The sequence below is a fragment of the Leuresthes tenuis genome, unplaced genomic scaffold (assembly GCF_036924035.1).
Source record: "Leuresthes tenuis unplaced genomic scaffold, fLeuTen1.0.hap1 SCAF_17, whole genome shotgun sequence".
Classification (NCBI taxonomy): Eukaryota; Metazoa; Chordata; class Actinopteri; order Atheriniformes; family Atherinopsidae; genus Leuresthes; species Leuresthes tenuis.
In genome coordinates, this window is record NW_027325371.1 from 23,236,926 (window position 1) to 23,264,902 (window position 27,977).

The 27,977-nt window shown below is 43.3% G+C and overlaps 3 protein-coding genes across 4 annotated transcripts in view; 1 reads left to right on the forward strand and 2 right to left on the reverse strand.

The window, feature by feature from the left end:
* cln3 (CLN3 lysosomal/endosomal transmembrane protein, battenin) overlaps positions 1-27,977 on the forward strand; it is a 313,824-nt gene that overhangs the window by 236,797 nt on the left and 49,050 nt on the right. The gene's annotated exons all lie outside the window — the stretch shown is intronic.
* On the reverse strand, positions 1,398-23,454 carry carm1 (coactivator-associated arginine methyltransferase 1). 2 transcript variants are annotated; one of them, XM_072369714.1, is made up of 16 exons: positions 23,240-23,454; positions 18,270-18,392; positions 17,672-17,778; positions 16,191-16,295; positions 15,825-15,935; positions 15,522-15,699; positions 14,556-14,646; positions 13,253-13,334; positions 12,954-13,039; positions 12,785-12,874; positions 12,533-12,670; positions 7,112-7,201; positions 6,855-6,967; positions 5,650-5,727; positions 3,215-3,283; positions 1,398-3,131 (listed from the first exon to the last, which is right to left on the reverse strand). In XM_072369714.1, exons 1-16 carry the CDS (start codon positions 23,379-23,381, stop codon positions 2,992-2,994), a joined length of 1,743 nt encoding a protein of 580 aa, XP_072225815.1. In that variant the 5' UTR covers positions 23,382-23,454; the 3' UTR covers positions 1,398-2,991. The 2 variants fall into 2 exon arrangements, with proteins under 2 accessions (XP_072225815.1, XP_072225814.1); XM_072369713.1 differs by having other exon boundaries at positions 18,270-18,395; positions 23,240-23,453.
* On the reverse strand, positions 23,923-27,964 carry LOC140274029 (guanine nucleotide-binding protein G(I)/G(S)/G(O) subunit gamma-10). The gene is made up of 3 exons (XM_072369717.1): positions 27,796-27,964; positions 24,714-24,842; positions 23,923-24,532 (listed from the first exon to the last, which is right to left on the reverse strand). The coding sequence occupies exons 1-2, from the start codon at positions 27,886-27,888 to the stop codon at positions 24,717-24,719; spliced, it is 219 nt and encodes a 72-aa protein (XP_072225818.1). The 5' UTR covers positions 27,889-27,964; the 3' UTR covers positions 23,923-24,532; positions 24,714-24,716.

Here is a 27,977-nt window from a genome sequence, read left to right on the forward strand (position 1 = left end):
AAAAACATGAAGGGCAGTAGATTTACAACCAAATTCCAGATGAACTAACAGCACTCCCAGCTAAGAAGAATTTCAGTGCTAGTCTGCGTGTTAGCTCTACAGCCAGTCGCTACAGGTGCTAACCATGCACAACCAAGCTTTCAGTCATCTGGTCTGCATGTAGAAGCCAGTCTTCTGTCATTGGAATATATTTTACCTGTTCCACTTGTGACCTTATGATGGATGGCTTAGAAAAGGCTAAAGCAGTTAAAGATTCAAGAGAGGTTTGAAGTTCAGTGCAGTCTTCAGAACTCTCTCGAACTGCACCTTGAGTAGAGGAGTCGATGTCAGACAGTGTGAAAGGTGTTTAGTCACTGGTCAAAGACACTTAGACACATAACAGTTCTCATTGTACACTGTTCCAAGATCAAACCCGATGCCACCACCCGGGTACAGAGTGTGATTCCAAAAGGATAGACGTGACTATAGACTAACTACCACAAACAAAAGCTCTGATGTGTCTTTTTGACAGGGTGCTGCAACATTTGATCCCACGCCTGGTGTTGGAAGAGCTCAACCACATTTAATTTGCTCTCTTTTTCTAATCTTTTGTTTTTTTTTTGTGAAAGACAGAAAACAAAATGTCAACAAATAATTCCTACAAAGAAACATTCTCCTCAGCTTCCTTAAAACTGTCCCTTTCTCCCTCCTTTACGGATGATAGACGAGGTGCTCGCTGGCTGTGATGGGGCACCGGTCATTTCTGGTGAACAGATGAGGAGAAGGTTGGGTGGGGTGGCTGTTTCCACACTTCAACATCAAAGTCTTTATACAACAGTCTCAGGGAAAGGTGCTGCCAATCCAGCCCAGTTGCTCTGTCGGGCAGCCCAGCTGACTGCCTCCCGACTCACAGGTCCTTTCTGGTCTGTTCTCCCACTTTTTCTCCTTAAACTGTGCTGCGACCGGCTGCAGCATCCTCTCAGTTAACAACACGCACTGATGACAGCTCTTTTCTGCTCTGAGGGACCCAGGTACAATAGCTTCAACAAGTCTTTTCACATTGGTCACCTTCCATGTTGAGTATCAACAATCATCCACAAATGTTTCCTAATGTGGCATCTCTTGACTGCTTATTCCTAAATAAGAAATACTTTATTAAATTGTTTGTGTCACGATGCTCCTGCCAGAAATTCAAAGGAAATAAGTAATATGCATGTAATACGTACTCAGAGGACAGGAATATGTACATTAAGATGCTTATTTCTAACCACTGTGTGAAGATGAGAGGCTCCTTTTAAGTTATATTCCCCAGCATTAAGTCTTAAAGTCACTCCAAGTAAAAGTGACAGCAAGAGCACTTTAAAGCACAAGAATTTGCACTCAGAAAAAAAGTTACTGAAGACAATTCAGGAAAGAGCTGAGAAAAACAGGTTTTATTAGCCCACCTTGAGGCGAGGCCATTTCGAATAACTATGATCACTATTCACTTGAGAAGTGATCACACAAGCTTTGTTTGAAGTAGTGAAGCCTTCATTCTAACTTCAAAAAGGGAGAACAAGGAGCTGCTGTAAACTGCACAACATTAAAGGAGAAACATTTGTTCACCATCAAAGTCACAGATTTAGAGCCATGAACTAACAACTAAAACTTTTGGCAGGACAGGAAAAGATTTTTTCTCTCAAACTTGGTAAAAGGAGAGTACCTGCAGGATGTCGCATGCAGCCACAGCCCTCTGCTGCTGTGGGCCGGGAAAAGCATCTGAAGGACAGCTCCAACAACGGCTTTTTCCCCTCGAATTTTTGCAAACTGACAAAGAAGTTTGTCTACGACAGCTGTGGGGTTTTTGAAAGATCTAAATTCAAATTGGAGCGACATGGAAGCAAAGTACAGTGGAGCATTTTGGAACTAAATGTCCAAATACATCAACTGTACAAAAAGGTTGGAGAACATCTGGACGGTCGACATGTTAACATAACAGATTGATACGGGCCATCAGTGAGAACAGCATGCGCTCAGAAACAGAAATACCACAGCAACAGCAGACCGTAGCTTCAAGAAGAAGCTAGCACTGACAGTCCCAGTACATGTAGTGTATCCAGAAGAATACGCAGTGACTCCGAACCTCAAGCCCACAGCAGACACATGATTCTGCTTGCAATCTATCTCATTGCTCAGCATGGAAGGTGACAAGTATTCTGGCTCCCAAAAGCTGATTTTTAAGTGAACTTTCCACACACTGACTGGTGAACAGAACCTAGGGAAAAAAGCCCTTCTGGGTGCCAGCCTTGCAGGTGGTTTGTCGTTCACGTTAACCCAAAAGAGCAGACTGACTGGAAGTAAGCTGGGAAAAAGTGCTGCCTTGATGATGATTTAGAAGCTGTTTGGTCAGACGAATCAGTCTGTCAAAAGTGCAGAGGGGGCCATGGAAACTGGATCCACAATGTCAACGGCAAGGAAGCAGGCCAGAGATGTGTTGTTGAGGATGATGGTGTCGTACTGTACAAATGACAAGCATCAGTGTCCCTGTTCTACAGAGGTGTGTGGCATTGTGGGAACGGAATGATGCTAGTATGTAGCCATGAGCAGATTCTTAGGGAGGGAAAAAGTCAGAGAGCAAAACGCACAGAAAAAAGGAAAGAATGGGTGTGGAGGAATCAAAAAACACAAACATGTTGTTGCAGGAGGGTTTGAACCAAAGTGGGTGGGAAGACAACAGCTGTGTCTCTGACATGGCACAGTTCTGAGACTGAAATGCAAGTGGGGTGGGGGGAGTCTGGACGGATATAAGTATTCAACCGTATGTCTTGTAATGGACTGACGTGAAAAGAGGTTGACCAACAAAGGAAGGAAGTGCCAGCACAGCACTGGTTTTGGTATACTGGTTTTGGTTGCAGTTGGTGTGGTTTTTCCTTTATTTATTTATTTTTTTTCTTCAGGAGGTGGGGTGGGGGCTCCTAGTCATGCAGGGGTATGGGGACAAAGGTCAAACAGGTCTTTCCCAAGGTCTTCATCTTAACTGCCATAATGCATGGTGTTGCCAGGGATGACCATGGGTGAAGCCATGGAGATGGCAGCGCCCCCCATGGTGAACTGGTTGGTGACGGGATAGTAAGTACCGCTGCTGCTAGGACCCGACTGGCCGGTAGTGGCTCCTGGAGGAGGGAACAAAGCACTCATGACTCTTACAAGGTACATTTCTGTCCACTTGACTGCGTTTGTGTAAAGGCAGACTTACCCTGGACGATTCCTGTGCTCATGATGGAGCCCATCCTGGAGTGGGTGTGGTTTACAATGCCTGTGTTCACTGCAAGCAGTTGGAGAGGACAGCAGTCAATATGCATCACTACAGTCGCTGTAAGGATGCTGCTTGTGTTGCAGACTACATGACACCAGAGATATTCTGTAGTACCCCAAACACACAATTACACCCGCAAAAGTAGCAACAAAAGCAGTAATCTGTCAGAGAAGCTGCCAAAAAGCTTTTACAAAGTGTCTCTTTTTGGTTTCCCTGAAAAACAAAAAAAAAAAGGGCAGCAGAGAAAAGGCCAATAATGGTGTGAGGCCAGCTAATGGCCATCTGGACATAATCCCAAATCATTCTTCAGCAGTGTCTGCCCCAGATAGACAGCAGCTCAATGGGGACGATGCTATGAACAGTACAGCTTACTGCGTCCATGGAAGGAAGAAATCAGGGATCCAAAGCAGACGGTAGATAAATAAAGGTGCCCTCAGATTAAGTGTGACAGAATGGGAGTTGAGAAAATTTCCCAAACCATGGGAATTATATGCCTCTGAGCTTATCAATTCCTCTAGAAATGCCAGCGGGAGCTAGAAAATGCAATTATTGCAAATCAATGTCAGACGCACAACTTCAACTTTTACAAACTGTCACGTTTCAGATTCCTTTTGCTCAGTAAAGAGAAAACCAAAATGTATGATGTCAAGGACTAAAAAGAGCAGACAAACATCACCAGTCTTACCCACTTGGTGATGTCTACAGCCATCAGAGTGAGATCTGAGCTGAAACACCTGCTGCTCTCTGACAGGCAGCTGCACCAGTGGACAGCTGCACCTGTGGGCTACTGCACCAGTGGACAGCTGCACCTGGGGGCTGCTGCACCTGGGGGCTGCTGCACCTGGGGGCTGCTGCACCTGGGGGCTGCTGCACCTGGGGGCTGGTGCACCTGTGGACAGCTGCACCTGTGGACAGCTGCACCTGGGGGCTGCTGCACCAGTGGACAGCTGCACCTGGGGGCAGCTGCACCTGTGGACAGCTGCACCTGTGGGCAGCTGCACCTGTGGGCAGCTGCACCTGTGGGCAGCTGCACCTGTGGGCTGCTGCACCTGTGGGCTGCTGCACCTGTGGGCTGCTGCACCTGTGGGCTGCTGCACCTGTGGGCTGCTGCACCTGTGGGCTGCTGCACCTGTGGGCTACTGTATGTTCGTGGTAATTAACAATGTCAATTCTATGTGAGGGGTGTCAGCTAAACTGTTTTAATATGGCTTTTAAATGCTTTTGTTCTTTCAACATGCAGCTCAAAAGAACAAAAGAAACCAATCTAAGAGGCCAATCTAAAAGCAGCACTGCCATCACCTACTGGCAGTAGGATGATTGGACGAAGACTGAACCGATGTATTTGTCACGAATGGGGTGTCTGCCTATGCAAATTAGTGTGGAGCTCATTTGCATATTGAAATTAATTTAAAAAGAAACTTGTAATTCAAAAAATTTTACTTTTCATGGTTACTTTCATTGTATAAAGTTTCATTTTGATAGGAGTAAAGGAAAAAAATATCCCCATTGGGGTGTATTGTTGTCTGGCCTTATTGGCTCACATCTCGGATTAATGAGAATTTAACATATTTCCTCAACTAGGATTTCTCAGGACTTTTAGTAAAAATTGTTTTAAAATTAGTCTGTCGTAAAACGCCACTTTGCCTGGACTATACAGAGGAGTTCTGTGACCACCTGGATTCAGGTCCACCATTGCTTTTCAGCTTCACTGGCACCAGGACAGAAACCACAGGTGGTCAAAACTTTCATTTAAATACATTGTGTTGCACCTGCAAAATGTCCCACGGTAGCAGCAGACCCTGGAACTCATGACATAGAGACCGAAGATGATCCACGTCACTGTGTGCACGCTCAGGACGCTCAATGAATTAAAGAGAAGTTCCCATGCCATCTGTTGGTTTTCTTAGCTAGGTAACTCATTTTTTAATTGGCTCTGAATGAGTTGGATTCATTTGGATTCTAATAAATTGAATCTGATTGGATTAAAATTAATTGGACTATCTTTGAAGAGCCTTGAGATGACATTTGTTGTAATTTGGTGCTATACAAATAAAATTGAATTAAATTCAAATGAAAACATAATCACAAAGCAAAACATGTTCCCAGATGTGTGGAGAAAAAAGTCAAACTGAAATCTTGTTAATAACACCTTTGATCTCTGTGTCAATTCTCTGATAAGAGTCCAAAAATTGTGAACTAACCCCGAAAGAAAAGATTTCTGCAAAGGAGTGGAGAGATCAAATACAGTGCTTTCTTATTCCGTGCAACAGAACCAGAGCACAATTCAACAGCCAACACCAAAACATGGCTAAAAATGCATTGTGACATTATTTTCCGTTTCCCTTCATGAGATGTCAAGAAGCTATAATTCCTACCGAGAGGGATGAGGTTGTTGTGAGACACTGCTGGGCCGCTGCCAATGACTGTGCTGAGGTCATAAGCTGCAGGCATCCCTGAAAAGGACAGACAGCAAACAGAGCAATAAGCATTCACCACACACCAACAATATATGCCCCTCTCTCAGGGCTCATCTCTTCCCAGCATGAAGCCTGGTACAACTGTTTCACACATCAGTTTCCCCATATAGGCAAAAAAAGACATCCTCGTTAACCTTTCCTTGTGATTCACACACCAAACCAGAACACAGCCCCACATGGGTGTGTCACAGAATCAGCTGAGTGACAACAGCATGATGCCAGTTCTCCTTTACACACATTTTATGCCACTTTAGCCTCTGTTACCAACTCTCTTACAGATGTCCAACAAAGATGAATGGGTACCAGCTTTGAAAAGGCCTAATGACTAAATCTAGGAACACACACGGTTCTGTGTTTTCAGCAAACAAATTCGACTAAGACGCCACTTACAGGATGCTATAATCATGGTTTAGTGAAGGCTACTGGAGCTGGAAATAGCAGTATGAGAAATATGTTGCAACCCCAGAGACAAAATGCAGTAGAATGAAGAAATGTGTCTTCAGCTGTTTCTTTGTGTGACAAGCAGTGCCATGGAAAGAGGTTATAGAGCTGTTGGCAGCAAACTGGCTCTGTTGGGATGTTACAACACATTGCTGCACACCTGCCACACTGCCTGTCTGTGCCATGAATAAACAGTAAGCATTTTTGGTTAAACTCTTCAACAAGTCATTTCCACAAGATAAGCAGATGTAATGCACCCAATCTGAAAGCTCCTGAATACACAAAGCCTGGAGTTTGTTTTACTCCCGTTTCACTTTTTCCAAAAGCAACCAACTGGAAAGGTGAATCAGTTTGGTCATTAGTTTAGCTGACAAGTAGCTGGAGAGCCACACTTTACACTTGTAGACAACCTGAGAACAATGAGACTGTGGAGGACTCATCTTTGGGTGTGTCTCTGTCCCACTCCATGTTACATGGCCTACCCTCAGTCTAAAACAGAGCCATACTGGCCGAGCACCAGCCAGGGGAAGAGAGATGCCTTTCCCATGGTGTGGTAGGTTTAAACCAACCAGTCCTGAATAAACGGACTATCTGAAGCTCCGTGGTGTTTCCTGGAATCAGATGAAGAATATTTCATCTCCAGCGTTTCGGTGTGTGTTCACCTGATACAGCCATCCCCTGACTCATGCTGTAGGCTCCCCCTGTGTTCCACATGTTTTCAGATGGGGACGTGTAGTGTGAACCAGGAGGGGGATTGGGGGTGGTGCCTGTGTACCTGTAAATACACACACACACACATTTGCACACACATACACCCATGTTGGATTGAAGAGACAAACTGGTCCCGAACACATACTTTAGTAGCCTTTTTTCTACAGACCCAGCTGTCTGTCTGTCTGATGTCAAGAGATGAACTCACCTGAAAAAGGGGTTCTTCAAGTCCAGGAGGTTGCTGGACTTTGATCCTGTCTGGTCCACCTGGGCAACAATACTGATGTCATAGCTTTGTCTGTGAGGGAGCAGATGATTTAACACGTTAAGATAAATGGCACAACATTAATACCTTCAGTCAGATGTGTTTTTCCCCACAGTTCAGTGTCTGAGCTTTATTGAGTAGGGCCATTTTCCCCCCATTCACATGAAAGCGTAGATGTCCTCTGTACACACAGTATCAAAAATATATATTTCCAAGCATCAAGCCCCCAAGTATGATTTATGACATTATGATTTACTGCCAATCCGGTCCTGTTAAGTTCAATCCTCAAGTGCACAAAAACCAAGAATACATCCCTAGATTTTCCCACATTTTTTGTTTGGCAGTTTCAATGCATTTATTATGTTTCTAAAACTTAATCATGCCACACACATCTATGTTTTTATGCATGTATGTTCTATTCACATTATTTGGGTAAATTAATGTGAATAATTGTGCAGCATTATTCTTTGCAAATTCAGCTCCAGAGCAGTCCCAGCACAGAGCCAGCCTTCTTTATCAGGTTGTTCAGTTTGAGTCTCTGGCTCTGGTGCTGCTGTCTTAACAGATGCTGCAAAGCAGATTGCTCTCTCCACCGCAGACTTATGGCACTTCTTCATTTGATTACTTTTTGGTACCACTTCAGCTGAAGCACCCAGAAAGCCTAGCCAGTACTCAGGGGTGTGACGATACACTCCGCTCACGAGAAGGAGACGAGACGAGATTTTAAGAAAACTACAATGACAAAATGTACTTTTATTGAACCGAGTTGCACGTGCATTTTGAAATGTTTTATAACTCTTTACATGCAAGATGGAAGCAGGAGCTTTCAATAAACTTCTTCTTCCACAAATTGAAACTAAAATTTATAAAAGTTAAAATAAAATAAATAAAACATTTCTCTTTTTTTCAAGTGCAAACAATATTATGTGCAAAACCAGATCAAAGTTCTACTCTGTCAATACAGAGTGCAAACAGAGCCTGACCAAGTATGTCCCTGACAACTTATCAGTCACTCTGCTGCCACTGATCATTTCCGCCGGGTACACAAAATGCTGCCAAACAAATGATTTGAGAGTGGCGGGGAATCTTCAATGGTAATTTTCAACGTCATTCTGGCTGCTTCCCCTCCTTCGCCTCCTCTTCTTCTTTTCCTTCTCCTTCTTTAGGTTCTGGCAGGCTAGATGTAGCAAAGGCGCATTACTGCCCCCCCAGGTCACAAATAGAAGTTTGGATAGCTCACAAATCTCATGAGACAGATGTTTAACGTGAAGAGAAATATCGTCAAGTTTAATCTCGCGAGATCTCGTCACACCCCTACCAGTACTATATGATGACATGAAAGGACTGCTGCCAGCTCAATGGTCAGAGAGATACATTATTGGTGGGCGTAAATAACTCCAACGCACCTCCGTATTCTATGAAATCATTTGAAAATCCAGTAGACAATTTACAACATAAATCAAATACAAGTGCACACAGATTATCACATCTGTCCATGACTTAATGAATACACGGTCATGTACACTTGCAGGGATTATGGATTTACAGATTAATCTTTTTTTCTGTGGCGCTCAGTCGTCTCTCCCAAATGGTCACAAATACAGAGTGCAATGATTATGTGATATTCCTCACTTATAAGTCATTTTTAATAAAAGCGTCAGCCAAATCAGGGTAATGCAATAAACACACACAACAGTGATGACGAACCACCCATCCTGCCCAGGGGATACTGTCGGTAGTGGGAGAACAAAGCAGGGAAGAGCCATCCCGAGGCAAAGTGTACTGTGCTGCACCGTTCCAAGTTAATGGAAAAACAGCATTTTAGAATATATGTAACATCCAGGTGCAGACATTAAACCACCTAAGCTTCCTTAAAAAGTACAGTCTGTTCTGTCCCTTCTTATAGACAGCCACAGGGTTGCATTGTTAGTCAAATCTGCAGTCCAGTCACAGGAATCTGTAGTCTACAAACCTTCTTGAAAATACTGTTTCTCTTATTCTTTGTCCTCCTAAAATCAAGTCATCTCTTTTGTTTTGTTCACATTCAAGATGAGATAATTGTTCTAACACCATGTCACTAAGTGATTGACCAATACCCTGAACTCAGCATTTGTTGGACCATCAGTGATGGATTATATCTGGAGATGACAGGACAAAGTGAAGAGAAACAGTGAGAGTACAGTCTCCTGTGGTACTGCTGACCACCTCCTCAAACACAACCCTTCAGTCTAAGTAACTGTGGTCTGTTTCACGGAGTCGATTGAATATTCTGCAGCTTCTTGCATAACAGTGCAGGCTGACTTGTATCAAAAGCACTGCAGGAATCAAAGAACGTGATCCTCACAGTGCTGCATGCCAGGGGAGTCGATTTATGTCTCTGGTGGTGGGTGCTCACCGTACTTACATGACTCGTTGCTATTTTGACACGCTCGCACATCAGTCTCACAGCAAAACACTCATTAGATCAATTAACAGCAGCAGCCGCAATGAACATAAGTATGCTCTTTCCTACACGCTCTTTCACAAACGCTGGTGATGCAACCTTAGAAAAAAAACTTGTTTGCAGCATTGTAGTCTACCCATGGGCATTTACCTTTCGAGCTCGCTTGAAAAGTCCGACCTTTTTTCTGCCTAATATCTACTGTCCTCAGTAAATGACACGACAGAGTTCTGGTTGGTGGATATTTTCACAACAAATTTGTCCATTCTGTTGGCTAAATCAAGCACTATGTTCGTTTAACAGCAAGTTGCCATCCAGCCTTTTTGGTGGTTTATCTGACATCACAACGCAACACGTTAATAGGTAGCGGAGTGGTCATTAGCGACAAGTGTTGGCTGCCTGGCACATGTGGGTGCTCTGGAATCTCCGTGGGTGTTCCGGCCCCAAAGCATCCATGGAATCGGTGCGCCTAATGCCTGCTTTGTCCAGATGAGAGTGGGCTTGTTGAAGCAGGTAGATGATGGCATCAACTTTCGTGATGCAGGATGTTCGGACAACTGGTTTGTAGTCACAGAGGGCAGATGTGTGAAAACAATGCCAGGAGTCTTTCACAGCACTTGAACTGCAACAGGCTAAGATTGAATAGGTGCTGTATAATCCCACAAAGGTATTTCGTACTTGTCTTCATGACCCTCACACCAATGCAATTTAGACCTGCAGCCTTGTTCTGGTTCAGTCTCTCCAGTTGCTTCTTCAACTGACTGCTGGAGACACACAGGTCAATGAGCCAGTAGTTGCAATCTTCTCCTTCACAGAGGTGTCGCTGCTACATGAAGGTTACCGCTAACTATTCTACAACAACGAAAATGGAGAAGAAAAACAATGCCCCCATCAAGAGTAGGAAGAGTAGCACTGTCATCAATGATCAGCATTCTCACCTCTCCTTACATAATAGCTGATGAGCCTACAGGAGTTATAATTTTAATAGGTGTGTTATCACCATTATAGTCTGATATAATACTTAGAATATTGTTATCGGACTTTTAAGTGTGTTGTGTTACCTTTTCTTTCTTTCTTTGTTATGAAATAGTGTCCTTCAATGTAGGGCTGGGCGATATACCGAAAATTTACCAATACCAAAAGTTATGACAATACCCAAATTAATTTTGCCCATGTCGGTATATTCGGTGTTTAAAAACAAAAAGGAAAAGAGTATTTTGTCTTTTGGCTGTGTGTGTAGGTAGGCTGCGTTCATGTCCCTTTAAGACGCGGCACACGTCGTATGTAGTCATGTGATAGAAGGCTGCATTGGGATTGGCTCCCGCAGGACCCAACTCAAATCTCGCGGGAGCGGGCAGAATAAACTTTGTTGCTGGCGGGAGCGGACGGCTAAATAAAAACTGCGGGATCGGGATGTAGCCTAGCGACAGGATGTCAATAAATGTAATGTGGAAAGGAAGCTCAAAGAAGGTTTTTAAAGCACAAAGACAAAGCAAGGCAAAAAAGTTGACTGTGGAGAAATGATGCTGCCACAGCCCCATCTTGTGGCCAAACTTTTTTAGGGGTGGTGGTAGTTATCGTCCATTTATCGTTATCCAGGTGAACTGCTCAATATATCGTGACATTGATTTTAGGCCATATCGCCCAGCCCTAGTTCATTGGACACTCTTGGGAATTATCGTTGCCTTTCAGGATGCAATAACAATAATAACAGATGGGTTTGCCGTTTTACTTGCTTATGTTGTTTCAGTGCAGTGTCGTACAGCTGCCTGTAAAGACGCACCTCCTCACTGGTGCACGACTATGCGCCGTGCTGCCTTTTAATGGCGCGCGCCAGGTGGAAATCCGTCATTTTGACGTCACTCGCCACGTCCACTATAAAACAAGCTTAAGTGTGTCCTGATGTGGGTGGAGATGTTGGTGAGGCTGTGTTAAAATCCATGACTGAGGTGGAGGGTTACATAATGGAGGTGTGACAGGGAGGGTACAGGTAAGGTGTGAGGTCTGTGCTGCTGGAGGCAGAGGAGGAGCATGCTGAGTGTTGATCTGAGCTGAACTTACTGAAATACATGTTCAGCTCATTGGCTCTGTCCAGGCGTCAGTTTTAACATCAGTTTTATCTAAATTTCCTTGCTCTTCATTACGTTCTAACCGTTTTGATAAGGAAACAAATCTATAAAACAGTCCGTTTAATACAACTTTTGGTAAGATTATGTCCTTGTTAACATCTCCATTAGGGATGGGCATTTTCAGTGATTATTGAGGTCGATTAATCAAGTCAATCAAAGTCAGTTAGTTGTGATGTCAACATTAAACTAACATTAACCGCCAAAGAAGCTATTGCTCCTGTCGTCTGCTGACACCAGCATTTAGCGAAAAAAAGAATAAAATAAAACTGGTTTTCTAATAACAGATTTTTTTTTACATGTAGCCTGACTTGTAAGACCCCACATGGAGAAACAAAGTGGATCCAGCGTTAGCATTCAGCAACTCATGTTTAGTCAAACAAAGTGGAATGATCCATCTCATGATAAAAACAGTCTCAGTGTGCATGTGACAGTCCTTGTAAAGCTGGACTGCACCACAACTACAACCACAGTCCTCAGGATAAAAAATATTTTCCACAACTGTCTGTAGTCTGGTTACCATGGATACAAATGAATAATGAAAAAAAGAAAAGAAAAAAGACTCAATTGACCAAATACATTTGGATCACAATCTCTTCATATCATTGCTTCCTTTTCTTTTCGCAAAATGTCATCAAATCTATCTAATCTGATTCAGTTGCCATCAATATATAAGACAATACTTTGAGTTTGCCACGACCACAAAACTTTGAACATATTTGAAATAAGAACAAAGTTACCCAGTCTGCAACAGACACGGTATTCAAATGCATCGATCCCCATACATCAGTATGATACCTTTTGTTGGCCACCAGCAGTGCAGTGCCAGACAGTGTGTCCCCAGCCTTGGTAAAGAGTGGAGACTGCAGCAGACAGCGGACCTGGTACCAGTGAGTGAGAGGCTCTGTGGGTGCTGTGGATAGCCATACTGTCATCCTGCAGGGAGGGCACACGAAAGATGTGTGTGTAAAGACAAGCCATCTGTCCAATACTAGCTCAACTCAACAATACCTCAAACCTGTCTCATCTACCAGGGACTAGCTGACTTACGCTGATCCCATAAAAGCCACATCAAACCAGAAAGCCAGGCCATGCACCAGGCCTGAGTGCATCATGTGGAATTTAAAGGGAATCTCTATCCTATGACCAAAAGAAGAAAGGGTACATAAATGAATAGACATTCATACACTTGCTCATACAAACACAACATTGTACACACCTGTAGAGATCATCCTCCTTGGCCTCTAAGAAGTTGACTGTGTACTTGACTGACTTGGCCATCAGAATACGGATATCAAAGGTGTCCTGCAGGGGGAAACGGCAGCAAATACACCTTCACACGACTTTCACTGAACACTGAGCAGCTACTGCTGTTTCGAGACACTGTGTCCAGACTCAGTCAATCAGTCTTCAAGTGTGAATCAAATACAACACTCAGACTGTCTTGATCAACTGCCCAGTGTAAACTTTAACTCAAGAGTAAAAAACCCCAGTATGTGTGTGAGACGGGTTACATACCACAATTGGTTGCCGGAAATATTCGTCCACTGCTGCCCCCCGCAGGGAAGATAGGTCTACACCATGGAAGGAGGGCTGATACCTGAGAGCAGGCAAAAAAAAAAAAGAAAAGGCAATTCAGATTTTAAAATGGTCCCACTCATACATCAATAAGAAAAATAATGAATGGGGCTAACCTGCTGCAACCAAATGTAACCATTTATTGAATCAAAAACAAGACCATTTATCCATCTAAAACTTAGCACAACTAAGCACATTGTTGGTTCAGAGACCAACTTAGAACCAGTTCGTTCTGCCCTGAAAAACTGCTGGTACAGCAGCAGCAACTCTGGTGGGCCACAACAAAACACTGACAAAGTAAAATGTTGTGACCACCAGGTTTAAAAATCCAGAAGCAGTGCAGCATCTCGTGTGCTTAATTCAAGCGAGAACAGTTAAAAAAATAAAAAATAAAAACTTTACATGGATGTGGAGTCAATGTAAGACCGTGAGCGCAATGTTTTTTTCAATGTGTGTGAATATCACCAGTCTGGTTTCTGAATACTGCTAACAGCACTGCACTGAGCAGCATTCCAACAGCATTTCTAAACAATGTTTGGAGTCAGCTGGTGTTTATAGATCCTTTTGAAACAGTATGAATGTCTTGCTTGCAGCAGCATTCATAAACGCTGGTCGACATTGCAAAGAGTGTTCAAAAACACCAACTGCTGTTTAATACAGCCTGTATAGGCTAGAGTTGGTGATATCAAAAGGTAAAACACTTAACACTTATACAGAGCTTTTTCAAAAACCTTGTCATGGTTCTAGAAAGCGCTTTTGATTAAAAGTCAGCCAAGAAAACAGGCCATGGGGCAAGCTCCCCAGGGAGAAAATTTTAGATATTTTATATTCAAAAGCATCAATCTGAAGCACTTTGTAAGAAAAATCAAGTTACAGGACAGTCTGAATGTATAATAAAGTATCTATACATACTCACATTGTGCGTTAAAAGAAATAAGACCGACAACTATGCTGTAGAAGAACATGACATGATGATCTGCGAAATTACTAAAGATAGCAGTCGTCAAAGAAGCTAAAAAAATGGAGAGATGGAAAGTGTCTAATGACTCCACCAATTAAACAAGAGTTTTATATTTGAAAATGCTTTGGCTGTTTTGGGGGCCTTCAACACGGAATTTAAGTCTAAAGAGTTTTAAACATGGTGGAAAACTAAACTGGAGATGCTGTGAAACCTCAAATTTTAAATAAGTTTATGTTACAGAAGGCTAAGGACCCTCCCCTCATCACCCTTTTTCCTTCTTACCAAAAGTTGGCCTTGGTGAACTGCTCCATGTAGAGCTGTTCATCTGTGAAAGGAGCCAGATGGACGTCTCCAATAGTGGGAAACATTTTACCTGAAACATCCACACAGAGCAGCACAGTCAAGACAAATGTGCTGCCAGCAGCTTCTAACACAGAAGGAGATCTGTGGAAACGTCAAGACATTTTCTAACATATAAAATTTAGTGGACAACACTGTGGCCTCATTGTATTACCCAATGAGGGGATGTGAAATAAAGTCTTGCCCACAGCTTTTCCTGTTATTTTACCTTCCAGTCAGTGTCATGTGTGACCCCCCCCCCCTCCTGCTTTTCTGTAACATTCTGAGGTGGAAGTTGGACCTAGTAACATATCCATATCACACTGAACACAGCACAAGTGTGAACTGCTGTAGTCACATTAACTGACAGCCAGCAGAAATGGGTTAGAATGGCTTATGATCAGCTGTTCTTTACTCAGTATCTGAGATAAATGGATGAGAGATGAGTGTTTGAACTGAACCACCTGTTCTTTCTGACCTGATCTATCCAACTTTAGTTTGACGCAGTGCTCCATGTTTGCTGGATGAATTCTTACAGCAGCTTACTCTTCTTACAAATTGCAGCGATGGTAGAGACAATGTCCTCAAGTCTACCAAGTAGACATCCCTTTGTGCAATTATTAAACTTTCACAACTGCTCAATAAGCATCAAAGTGAGATTTTCAGCTGCTGCTAATATCATCCAATATGTTGTGACTATAAGGACTTTGTATTTTTCAATCTCGCACAAAGAGCAAGCGTAACATAAGCACTATGGCTCATTCTGTCACTTTAACAGGCATGTCTGAATGAATGACTGAATCACTGTAACAGATTGTGGAAGACACTGATGTTATGCATCTCCTGTGTGAAAAGGGTTTAAGATTTGAGGTACATTTTTCCATTGACCTGAGCTCCAAACTTCCTCACCATTTGGTTTGAGAAACTTCTTGGCATGCAGGTAACTCTCCAACATGCGCTCATTGAACAGCATGTAGCCCATGGGCTCTGAGATGATGATGTCAACCTGTTCAGGCAGCGTCACCTCCTCCACCTTCCCCGGGATGACAACCACTCGCTCTCCCAGACGGTTACTGTTTACCAGAACCTGAATGCAGAGGATACCTTTGTTAGGGTTTTGAAACGGTAGCCATAACAAACAACAAACCCCCCCACACACACACACTGTGAAAGTGTTGGTGCGGTCAAACATATCAGTAAATATGTGTGTACCTCAGCATGCTGTGCCATGGTGCTGGCCTCCACAGCGTAGACCTTCCTGGCTCCAGCTTGGGCAGCAAAGAATGAGAGGATCCCCGAGCCGCAACCTACATCCAGCACCACCTGGAGGGAAGAACACACATTTTCATCCAAATATCGTTTACCAAAAATGTAAACCCATTGTTCTAAAAGATATGATCCTCAATTTATTGTTTAGCAGGGACTTCCAAGAAAGAAAGAAAAGAAAAAGAAAGAGGGTGCACAAAGGAGAAAATGAGTTCCTGTGTGCTTTCCCTCTGTATGACAGCACTGTGGTCTGTCTCTTCTTCATGTGAACAAGCTGATTTTTAAGCTAGCCTCATGGTGCATGGAGGTCACCTTGTCCTTGAAGTCAGTGTGGTTCTGGAGAATAGCCCGCTGGTAAGTCCCTGTCCGAACATAGTCCTGCATCATGTTCTGTTGCTGGGAGAGGTAGCCATAAAACTGGTGACAAGCAAGGAAATGAAAAAAAACACTGTTTGCATGAACTGAAATATTTGGACATCTTATAGAAACATTTCATCACATTTCTTTTGCAATTTGGAGTCATTCTGTCATCAAAAATCTCTCTTGCATTTAAACAAGACAACAAATACAACTTTCAGTCCAAGCAGTGTTGGCTGACATGGACCCAAATTCAAATCCCAGACTGAGCTGGGAAGACAGAGACCTGTCAGAGAAACACTTCTTTCAAAGGAGTTACTGTTGCCCAGTGCTTTATAAAAAAAAACACGCTAACAGCATGTTTACAACAAAAGTAGTGTGTTTAAAACAGACAACAGAAGCACCATCCGAGTACAGCCCAGATACCGTGTTACAGCATCATGAAGGGATCCTGCAGCCAGGCCCGTCTCTGTGAGCTGCCAGGTTTGTGCACATGCATGTGTCATGTACATGGAAGAAACTATCAGCTCCGTTACATGTCAGTGCAACACATTTTCTATAAGTAGAATAACTTTCCATCATTGTGGACATCTTTTTCTCACAGTCTTTCAATCCGAAACAATTAGGTTCAAAACTCATCAGGTCAGACTGGGTGCCACTTCACGTTGCCATGCCGATGGAAGACCTTTGTTTTTGCATTTCAGGTGTAAAGCAGATCACATTTTAAACTGGAGAACCGTTTAACTCCACACAAGCAATGAGCTTCTTTTTTTTTTTTACTTGCTCTGCTGTTACCAGTGTAAGAGTCAGATGTTTCGGTAGCTAAACGCGTTTCTGTAGCTAAACGCGTTTCAGTAGCTAAACGCGTTTCAGTAGCTAAACGCGTTTCAGTAGCTAAACGCGTTTCTGTAGCTAAACGTGTTTCTGTAGCTAAACGTGTTTCTGTAGCTAAACGTGTTTCTGTAAAGACTGAGTGAGCTGTAGGCCTGACTCTCTCAGTAAGCATGTTTACATGAGCCAAGGGGAAAAAAGAAGACTTTTAAAAAAAGCACGCAAACATGTTAGTTAGGCCAACATTGTACAAAAATTAACTTCTCAAAATCAGACAACCAGATAATATGGCTGGGGATCAGATAACTTCTGCATGTGTACACTCAACTAGGCTCAAATGGACCTAGCTGCTGCACCTATGCTTCAAACTTCCATCTTTGGAAATAACTTGTGTCCAAAGCAGGTTTTGTCGTGAAAAAAAAAAAAAAAAAAACTCCTAGAACTAATCAACTGTAAACAGCCAAGAACACAGTATATATGCTGGTAATTATTACTCTGTTCTGCTGTCTGTTAAATCAAACGGCAGTCAAGTGAACGCCCTGCTATTGTTTCCAACTGTTTTCTGAGAACCCCTGAGATCTGGAATGGAATAGTGTTCCTCTCACCTGGAAATACTGTACAGCCGAGGACTCCTCTGTTCTTTCGCTAAAAACTGAGCGTTCGCCAAGATGCCCACGACAGTTCTTCAGAAGGTTGTAAAAGGACTGAAAATCTGAACAGATCACAAACGTACATCTGCTTTAGCCACACTGCAGCTTGTTCCTGATCAACATTCTGTGGGGTCTCATTCATTCAGTTCTGGGAACAAATTCGACAAATATGAAGTACCCCAAAAAGGAAAGCCAAAAGTCAGCCCTTGATCCCACTTTTAGCATCACAGCTTTTAATGGATAATTATTTCAGTGAAGTTTATAATTTAATCCCAATCCTAGTCCGCAAGCCCCCCTGCCCTGAATGTTTTGACAGCTTTCCCTCCCCGAACACATCTGATACAAATGAGTGGATCTTAACCATGCTCCTGCAGAGCTTCATGAAGAGCTACTCAGTTCCCCCATTTATCAGAAAATTTATCAGTATGTTGGAGAAGGAAAACTTGTAAAACACGCATGCCAGGGGTGGGGGGGACCAGAATCCCAGGACTGGGAAACACTGCTGAAATGCTAACTTCACTAGAGAACAGTGCAGGAAAAACTGTGTGTGTACCTGCGGGTGAGGAGAACTGCAAGAGGACACTGTTGCAACCCAGAGTGATGATGAACGACTGCTTCCCCACACGGCTGCACTCAGTTTCCCGGGAAACCGAACATTTAAACACACTTGCCTCCTCTCCTGGACAGAAATGGAAGGAACAAAAACACTTGTGATGTACTTAGACAACTATTCACTGTACTTTTAACCTGATTTTGTTCAAATAAGAGGAAACATTTATAGGGGATGATTTTCAGCAGCATCTTGATGAACGTGTGGTCCTGAGTATTCTGAGCAGCAGTAAGACTGAACCATAATATTATAATCATTATATCATTAGCAATCGAATTGCAGCACCAACTATGAAACCACAGGCTGACTTTTAGCATAAAGGAGCTCCGAACTGTCCAGTCATCCACTTAACAATTAAGAATTCAGTTAAATTTCAACCTGCCTATGGGTCAATGCTATTAACAGGAACAAAAATCAAATACATACCGAGCATGTAAACCATGACCGGTAACCAAAAAAAAAAAAAAAAAAAAAAAAAAAAAAAAACGGCAAAATGATGAAACTACTAGAGGTAATCACGCACAGCAAAGCGCGTACATCTGAAACTGAGGCTCAGTCAGGGTTAGGGTGTTTTAACAATACTGACACTAGCAATTTGGAATTGCCAAAGGACAAACAAAATCACACTAAAATGTGTGTGTGAGTACATAAATGAGCAGCGTCTGCATCTGTAATGTGGAAGAAACATTCGCAAATACAATCCCTGTAGAACATACTACGAAACTAATAGGTCTGATAAACCCATCTGAAAGTGTTTGATTAGAATATGGTATGAAACTCAAATTTTTTTGGGTGGAAAGTTGATTGATCATCGAAAACTTCTGAGACAAAATTAAGATTTTGGAAATTTGGACAAAATATCTGGAGGACTGCCACAAAGTTGAACTCAATATTTTGAGTTTTGAAGTTTTGAATCTTTTGAAGAATTGAAAAGAAAATATGACCTGTCATGTTAAACATTCTTTCATGATCTTCAGCTTGATATTTCTAGAATGTACTCCATGTTGCCAAGTATGGGCCCCAAACCAGATGTGCAAAAATCCAGAAAGAGATGGGAATCAGGTTTGAAAAGAACACTTGGGGAACATGCCTGGTCTGACTTATGTAAGGAGCAGCTCTGCAGGATGGAGCCTTGTCATGGAGCATTTTTTCACTTTCCACTCATTCATTCCTGCAGAGGTGATGGCTGCCATCTCCCCTGGTCCTTTACATCAGCCCATATCATCACTGATGGAAGGAGAACAGAGTCCACCTGAACACCTCCTGCAGAGGTGATGGCTGCCATCTCCTCTGATCCTTTACATCAGCCCACATCATCAGTGATGGAAGGAGAACGGAGTCCACCTGAACACCTCCTGCAGAGGCGATGGCTGCCATCTCCCCTGGTCCTTTACATCAGCCCATATCATCAGTGATGGAAGGAGAACGGAGTCCACCTGAACACCTCCTGCAGAGGCGATGGCTGCCATCTCCCCTGGTCCTTTACATCAGCCCATATCATCAGTGATGGAAGGAGAACAGAGTCCACCTGAACACCTCCTGCAGAGGTGATGGCTGCCATCTCCCCTGGTCCTTTACATCAGCCCATATCATCAGTGATGGAAGGAGAACAGAGTCCACCTGGACACCTCCTGCAGAGGTGATGGCTGCCATCTCCCCTGGTCCTTTACATCAGCCCATATCATCAGTGATGGTGGAAATGTGCTGGTTTCCTTCAGCCAGTCATCTTCCTATGTTTCATTGGACCAAACTAATGTTCCAGCATCGTCTGCAGATTGGTGATTCATCTCAGAGTCTCACTTTCATCCACAGTCCCTGGCTGCTTCTCTTCAGCCACTGTAACCTGCTTTTCTTCTCTTTAGGTGTAACATTTCCCTAACTAATGAACTGAACACAAGATGATAACTTAGCCTTTTATCAAAAATTAGGAGCAAACTACAAAGCTTTAATAAGCCCCCTTCTCTAAAAACAAAAACTCTCTTTTTTACATGCATTCTAAGTCATACTTGCAGGCTTTAGATCTAATGGTTACTATCTTAAATAACAGCATTTTAAATTTTTTTTTAAAAACCTCACCAAATTCCACTCTGTGCCATGCAGACACAAAACAACCTTTTTTCCATGCACAGCTGTAATCAACATCTGGAATAGACTAAAGTCAGTGGGGTTAACCTTTCCAGCACAAAGTGCCTCTCTACACGGATCTTTACAAAGGAAGTCGTGTTACTGGTGAAGAAGCAGGATGATTGCTACATTTCGAATCGAACAGAAGAAATTATGCTTCAACTGTGAAGTCTTCAATGGCATGCTAAAACCAAAATATTCCAAAAAGTTACAAAAAAGGGTAGCACATTTAAATATCCAGGTTAAAGCTGCAGTGCATAACTTCCACGAGCAACCACAAGAGATGATCCAGCGCTGATGAAGCCGCTCGGCTCCTCCAACACCTCGCTGTATTTTTCTGTATGTATTTGTGCTTTTTCTATTTGGTGTCATGGGCCGATATTCCAGCGCTGGCGCACAGGAACTGACGCATTCTACTCGGTTTTATCTGAAACGGAGCAGGGAGGGGGGAGGAGAGCGCTGCTAGAAGCAACATGGCGGAGAACCCAAAGAAGCGACCAAGAGGTTCAGAAGTGGATCACGCTAAAAAGAAAAGGCCTTCCAGTTCGGCAGGTCTGTTGGCGAAGAAAGAGAGTGACTAAAGGAGAAGACTTCGCTTTTCCTCAATGGAGAGCCCTGAAGGACGAGATTGGACTGAGGTCCGACGCTGATGTTGCCCTGATACTGCTGGATAAGTAAGTGACTCTGTTCACTATGAGCAGGATGTGTTGCTGTTACATGTACTGGACCCAGCACTTATCGTTACAAGGTGTGTAGCCCGTGCTGCTGTGTGGAACTCACTGCGGGGAGTGTGTGCTGTACATTTAGTAGCCTACACGCTGTGTGGACAGATAGAAGCTCTGCGTGCATGCTAAGGATGGCTGCCTGTTGTTTCGGAGCCGTGACACAACGGAGCTGCAGCCAGTGCCAGCTCACACATTGACAACAATAGAGACGCATCGGCTCCTACGCCGTGGCTGGGGGGGGGTGCTTACAGTCCGTGTACCGTGCACCGGGCCATACGTCATGTTGAGGTGCCGGCCGCATCGTTGTAATAACGCAGAAATCCTCTGGGGGTAACAGAAGTTATGCACTGCAGCTTTAAAGAGAACAGAAGTATTCTCATTTGTCTTGTTTATTGAGCTCACATCACAGATTAAAATACGCCAACAGGTTTCGGCATAAAGCGTCTTCAGGGCTGAAGAGGTCAGTCATACAATATGTACAACTATAGACCCGAAGCAGGGGTCAGCTTCACCCAATTAGTCATTATCCAATCATCTTATTCATTTCATCATGGTAATTATACGAGCTATCCTCAGCTACATACCACTTTACCTAAAATATAAAATACAGCACCGTCAATATCCCTCAGTTTAGAGGGTGAGCTGTGGTTGGCTTCAACATAGTGCTTTAAAACTGGATAATCCATACTGCCTGTACAGATTACTGTTTCGTGCTCTGATATCTGTTGTTTTAGAAGCTGTTTGTTTTGCCCAACACACGCTTAACCACAGGGACATGATAACACGTAGATTACACGGGTAGATCTACAGTCTATAAAGTCCTGAACTGGAGTTCTCTTCCCATAATGAGGATGCCTGCTGGAACTGTCACAGTTCTCTGCAATACGAATCCAACTGGTAACTTTAACAGGCTGGAGGAGTGAGAGGGGCAGCAGAGGCCCCCTCTGAGGGTTAGTGGAAGTGAGAGGGTCAGAACATCAGCCAGAGGAAGTGATCATTTCAAGAAACTGGCCCAAGACACTTCCGCATTAGATTTAATGACAAATCCTCTATTTAACGAGCCGTTGGTCTTGCTTTGTGTCACACTTTCATTTTTTCCGGGTTTCATGACCTCTGGGATGAACTCAACTTCATCTCTTTCGAGACGCGGGGCGACTCTCATACCTTGAACATATTGCCCTTTTGTACCGCGGGATTTGCTGAACTCTTTTCTGTAACTTGGGCACCACGGCGGCTGGACACAGCAGGCCAGCGGTTACGGGGCTGTGATGCTGCCTCCACGCAGGGGGGGAAGAGGCGGCGGGGAAAAGGCTATTGTTCCAATGAGAACAAAGATGAATGCATAAGTAATGAGGGCCCAGTTTCGCAACGCTGCCGCGATCGTGAAAACGCGTTCTTCTAAATAAAAAACGTTTCGTATTTTTCAAAGAACGAGCCTGTGGATGAACAGAGCCAGCCGGTTGCGTCCACCCGCAGTGTACTTCTGCGGGTAAGGAGCGATGCCCCCGCTCTCGGCTCCAAAACAACCCCCAAAAGCTAATTAAGCGAAGCACTCAAATGTTTTGTCCGACTCTCAGCGCGGCTAAATAGAATAGGTTGATGTGTCGGACCACTGAGCACGTTTATACAACAAAATACCAGTTATTAAAACATAAAGCTAATAAGGGGAGCAACTACCGCATGTTAGCGCATCCTACGAAGCCAGGCTCGTGGCATTGTTTAACTAGCATTTAAGTCCACGTTATTTAGCTGGCGTGCTTACAGATGAGGGTACTCTGCTGGTTATCGTTGTGTCTGAGGCGGCGAACTTTTATGTGGACACTCGAAGCCCAACATAAACAAGTGCCAGAATCCTCATCGGACCACGAAACATTTGGACTTTTAGGGGTTCCCTCGAGACAAGTAGGGGGAGGCGACATGGTCTCCCAAGATGCGATAGCTTCTTGGCGGCTAACGTTACCGCTTGCCAGTCGTTTAAGCATTAGCATTAGCACTGCATAGCATTAGCAGCGGCAGCTTAGACAGGCCGAAAATCCGAAGAGAGGCAGTAAAAAGTCAACTCACCATTGGAGAGATTGAGGAGGGCGGCATCTTGTGAGGTTTTGACTTCTAACCGCAGGGGCTGTTGCTCTGAGTGTCGCTGTATGTCTCCGTTCGCGTCTCCAATGGAGAGAAGCCGCACGCCGGGGAACACTGAGACCGCCATTTTCGATCTGGAAGTACGGACAGATCGAAGACGTTCTCATCCAACCAGGCACTGCTCTCTGCTGGAGGCACGCTGGGCATTAAGCTTCAATAGCGACACCTACCGGTTAGAAAAGATGGTGTCAAAGAGAAATCCCTGAAAAAAGAACATTTTCAGATGAACTTAAGTAAAACAATTTATTTATACGGTGTCTGATATGTTCAGTGTGATATACACGTAAAAGAAGAACACAGAGAAAACATGAGAAAATATGTAAAAATAAAAAAATCACAAACACACAAAGATTATCATTGCACTTGTTATCAGGACATAGGAAATTGGAAGAAAACATAAATCTTAATTTACTGTGATGTGTTTTATTTGACAGTTGAGACCTGGTGATGTTCAGGTTCCAGTTGTATGAAACAAAGAAATGCTGTTCAGAAAATACAGTCAGAGATTATAAAGAGGTTGTGCCTGAAAGAAATCCACTATCAGAATAGTTTCATGAAAAAAAACTTTTGTGAACTTTAAAACTATGTGCTTCTGGCTTGTTTTGAGGTACACACACTCCTGGGCCTGAAGCTTCCCAAGAGCGCCCAGAGACATCACAGTTCACAACTTTGGTTTTCAGTCCTGCACCACACCATTTTGTGGGCTTTTGATGGCATCTTTGTGGCCTCAAAAACCTGTGAACAGATTCATGTGGATGGCTGTACATTAGCAGGGCGACAAAGAGCAAAACAATTGCTAAATTCTCCAGCATTACTTCCATGTTTTTGTTGTCAAGCTCCCAACAGATTAATCTGTGCAGGTGAAATAAAGACGAAAAATAATGCGATGCAAAATACATGCCAGATACATCTACAGTAACCGTTAAAAATAAAGCTGTGGTAACTTTTAATGATGAACAATCATTACATTACAAAAGCGCTGTTTTGGTATGTAGAAACCAAAAATACATGAAATTATATTTTCTTTTCATTATGAGCAAAGGCCAGAAATAAAAACAAACCAGATACAATAAGGTAACGTTCAGCATAACTATCTTTTTTATCATCAACAGCAGCAGGAGTGGTGGAGGTGTTTCTGGTCTTTATCTTCAACATTGGCGGTACACCTTGAGAAAATCCAAATGCATTTGTTTGGGTATTCTGCCCTCCTTCACTGCCCTGCAACAACATGAACAAACTGTTACTTAGTGGAATGTGTAGTGTGCTCTAAAAAAAACAGTAGCACAGTCATTTGGGAGTTTCAGAAGAAGAAAGCAGACTAATAAGTACTGTGTGGCTGGAAAAAGAAAGACTTCAAGAGTTTATTAATATTTATCAGCTCATGAAAAGAGCAGCTCACATCTCACAGAAGGACACATGACTTAGGAGGCCTGAATGGGTTATCACTTGAGGGTACCCCAGTCAGGAGAGGATCTTTGTGAGCATTTTGCAAACAGTAGGTCTTCAGTTCTGCAGCAGCCTGAGAAACCTGAATAACATACAAAGAAGAAGAGAGATCTCAGATACGTTTTTCTAATACGCAGTTTTTAAGCATATATTCATATATGTAAAGGGGGAATACATTTAAAATCAACATTAGGTCAAAGAATTTCTTGAATTACAGTTGCTAACAGGGAAAAGGCCACAACCGACACACGAAATCACTATGAAGCTGGCTCCACGGGCTGCAGAGTGGCTTTCTTGAGATGGGCTGCCTGGTTTATCTCTTCCCTCCTCCTTACTTTCAGAGGTGGTGATAAAAAAATAAAAAAGCTTGAATGAAGAGTTTAAAAAACCTTATTAAAAAAATAAAAAAATAAAAATAATAAGTTGTGCATGCAATTACCTCCAGAATGCACAAAATGAGTTAAAAAAGGTGCACCAGTGTGCCTCTGTGTGTCACATGAACTAAGTGCATATACACCAGAATGTGAACACAACCCATCAAGAGGTACCACCAAACAAGAAACACCACGAAGACCAAGGAGCTCTCCAAACAAGGTTGTGGAGAAGTACAAGTCAGGGTGGGTTGTGAAAATGTGTCTGAAACTGAAACTTTGACTTGGAGCACCATTATTCCATCAATGCATTTTCTATCCTCAATTACTCCAACCAAGGGTCACAGGGGGGTGGAGCCTATCCCAGCCGTCATTAGTCCACATAGAGACAAAAAAACCCATCCACGCTCACTCCTACGGTAAATTTAGAGTCACCAATTAACCTAAGATGCCTGTTTTTGGGCAGTGGGAGGAAGCCAGCGTAGCCTGAGAGAACCCACACATACACGGGGAGAACATGCAAACTCCACAGTGAAAGGCCCCAGCCGAGATTCAAACCCTCCTGCTGTGAGGCGACAATGCTAACTACCACACCACAGTGCAGCCCTGCACCACTAATCCATCATCACAAAATAAAAAGGATATGGCATCACAACGAGCCTGCCAGAAGAGGGTGGACCACCAAAACTCATAGACCTAGTAATGAGGGCATTAATCAGAGAGGCAACAAAGAGACCAGAGGTAACCCCCAAAGCAGCTTGAAGGAGACTGGTGTGTCTATCCTTATGACCACTATAAGCTGTACAGTCCACAGAACAGGACTTCATGGAGAAGAGGCCAGAAAAAAGTGCTCAAGTGGTTTAAGTGTTGGAATGGACAAGTCAAAAGCTACACCTCAATCCATCTGAGAATCTGTGACATGACTTAAACATTGCTGCACACCAGTACACGCATCCAACCTGAGGGAGCTGGAGCAGTTTTGCTTTGAAAAATGGACAAAAGTCCCAGTGACTAGAAGTGTTGCAGGTTCCCAGGTAATGTGTCCCAGGCTATTCAAGACCCACCTCTTACCGGGAGGGGGCCTCTTTCTACTGACCAGGCCCCTTTTATTTGATGCTTTGGATTTCCTTTACTTTCATTTAGGAACATTTAGGGTTTTTGTTTAGCAAAAGTAATTATTTCTCCGATGCACCTTCCCTCAGCTGTGGCATACGAACCGGACGGCAACAAACAAAAATCTTTTGATTGAATTTAATTGAAGTGGTGTTTTTAACCTTTATGGAAATAAAATGTTATGGTAGTTTTGTCTTATTGTCTCATTTATTTAACTCGGCAGCAAACTTTTTAGCTCCTTTTAACATGACTGCCACGGCAGTTCTTTGCACTTCAGTATTTTAAAAAAAAAACATTATCAGTCTAATGACAAAACACTTTTGGAGGTAAACTGTGAAACTATTTAATCATTACTCGGGTCATCTCAGCTTGGAGCAGGGAAAACTGCTGCTGTTTGAGAAAACAAGGTGGTAAAGGCCAGAAACAAAAGACTTATTGAGAAGATGGTATCAAGTCCATGGAATATATAGGTAAGCATTTTGAGCTCTGCTGCTTCATACTTATCTGGTCTTCTGTTTTTAAATCTGTCTTTATCGAGCCCCCACACTTCATGAAGGTGGAAAGCGAATCTCTGTATTGTTGCTTTAAACAGTAGCTGATGAGTCCAAAGTGCCCTCATGTGCCCTAAAACTACAGCACTGCTGCTGTATTGTGTCTGCAGAAGCAGAAACACATCTGTGATCCAAAGCACTTACCCATGTGACATCCGTGCAGCACTCTTTCTGCAAACTGCCCCACAGCAGCCCCACATCCTGCAGTCTCATTTTTCTACTCTTTGGTTTCATTAGTTTGAATTCTTTTTCCTTTGTGATGCTGTCGAGGGTTGCTGACACCGGTTTAACGTCATTAGTAGGACGGTTGTGTTCCCCTCTTCCAACAGTTACTTCACAAGTCTTGCTGAACTGAAATGAGAATGCTATAGACTGTCATCAGTTGGAATTGGATGTGATTCTGTGTTTTTTGGGTTAAATGCTTCAGTGTGTGTTTTGCTGGTTGGACTGACCCAGAAGGTTTGGGATTTTAGAAACATACTTGAAAGTAGCCTGACGTGTGTTCCAGAATAAGTCCTACAGCAACAAAGCGACCACTGTGCTACAGTCTGCTTTGCTGCCATTTCACTGCACAGCAGGAAAGAACACTGGGGATAGCATCAGAAGATCCAAAAGAAGACACAACATGGCCATCTGACGCAGAGCTTCTGTCATTTAAACGTTAAATAAAAGCAGCTATAAACTACTTTAAAACTACCCTTTCAATCGACACTTCGCAGCATTAAAGATCAGTAGAATGTCCCCCTGAGGAGAGCTATTCGCTGTTCCAAGTCCTTTACTCTTTTTCCTGAGATAACTCAAACCAAAGTCACAGTTTGTTGTGCGTGTGCCTCTAACTAATGAGCGCTCTGAATCTGACACTCAAACAGAACCCCAACAACGGCTAAACCCGCTGACAATAACTGTCAGATGACTGATTTGCATCACATTAAAGCTCCTGATGCGCTCGAGAGCAGTTGGGGAGTCACGCGCGAGGCAGTTGAACTTTGGTTCTTCTTACCTTGATCCGGCGGACGCTGGCTTCAAGGCGGAGCTGTTTCACTGCCTTCTGAGCAATGACCAAACTGCTGCTGGCGCCGCTGCTGTTTGACATGGTCTCGTCCAAATAACAGAAAAAGTGGTCAAAAAGACGCTTATACTGACGTTCGCCAGGCCCGCTGTGGGTCGGCGAGTCTTCCGGTG

Excerpts from the sequence above, each read along its gene's own strand:
- carm1 (XM_072369713.1), bottom strand. The coding sequence starts at position 23,381 with ATGGCGGTCTCAGTGTTCCCCGGCGTGCGGCTTCTCTCCATTGGAGAC. Across the intron at positions 15,700-15,824 it reads CCATGGCACAGCATGCTGAG|GTTCTGGTAAACAGTAACCG; the intron begins GTACACACATAT and ends CTCTGCATTCAG. Across the intron at positions 5,728-6,854 it reads TCAGGGGATGGCTGTATCAG|GGATGCCTGCAGCTTATGAC; the intron begins GTGAACACACAC and ends TGTCCTTTTCAG.
- LOC140274029 (XM_072369717.1), bottom strand. The coding sequence starts at position 27,888 with ATGTCAAACAGCAGCGGCGCCAGCAGCAGTTTGGTCATTGCTCAGAAG. Across the intron at positions 24,843-27,795 it reads CCAGCGTCCGCCGGATCAAG|GTTTCTCAGGCTGCTGCAGA; the intron begins GTAAGAAGAACC and ends TATGTTATTCAG.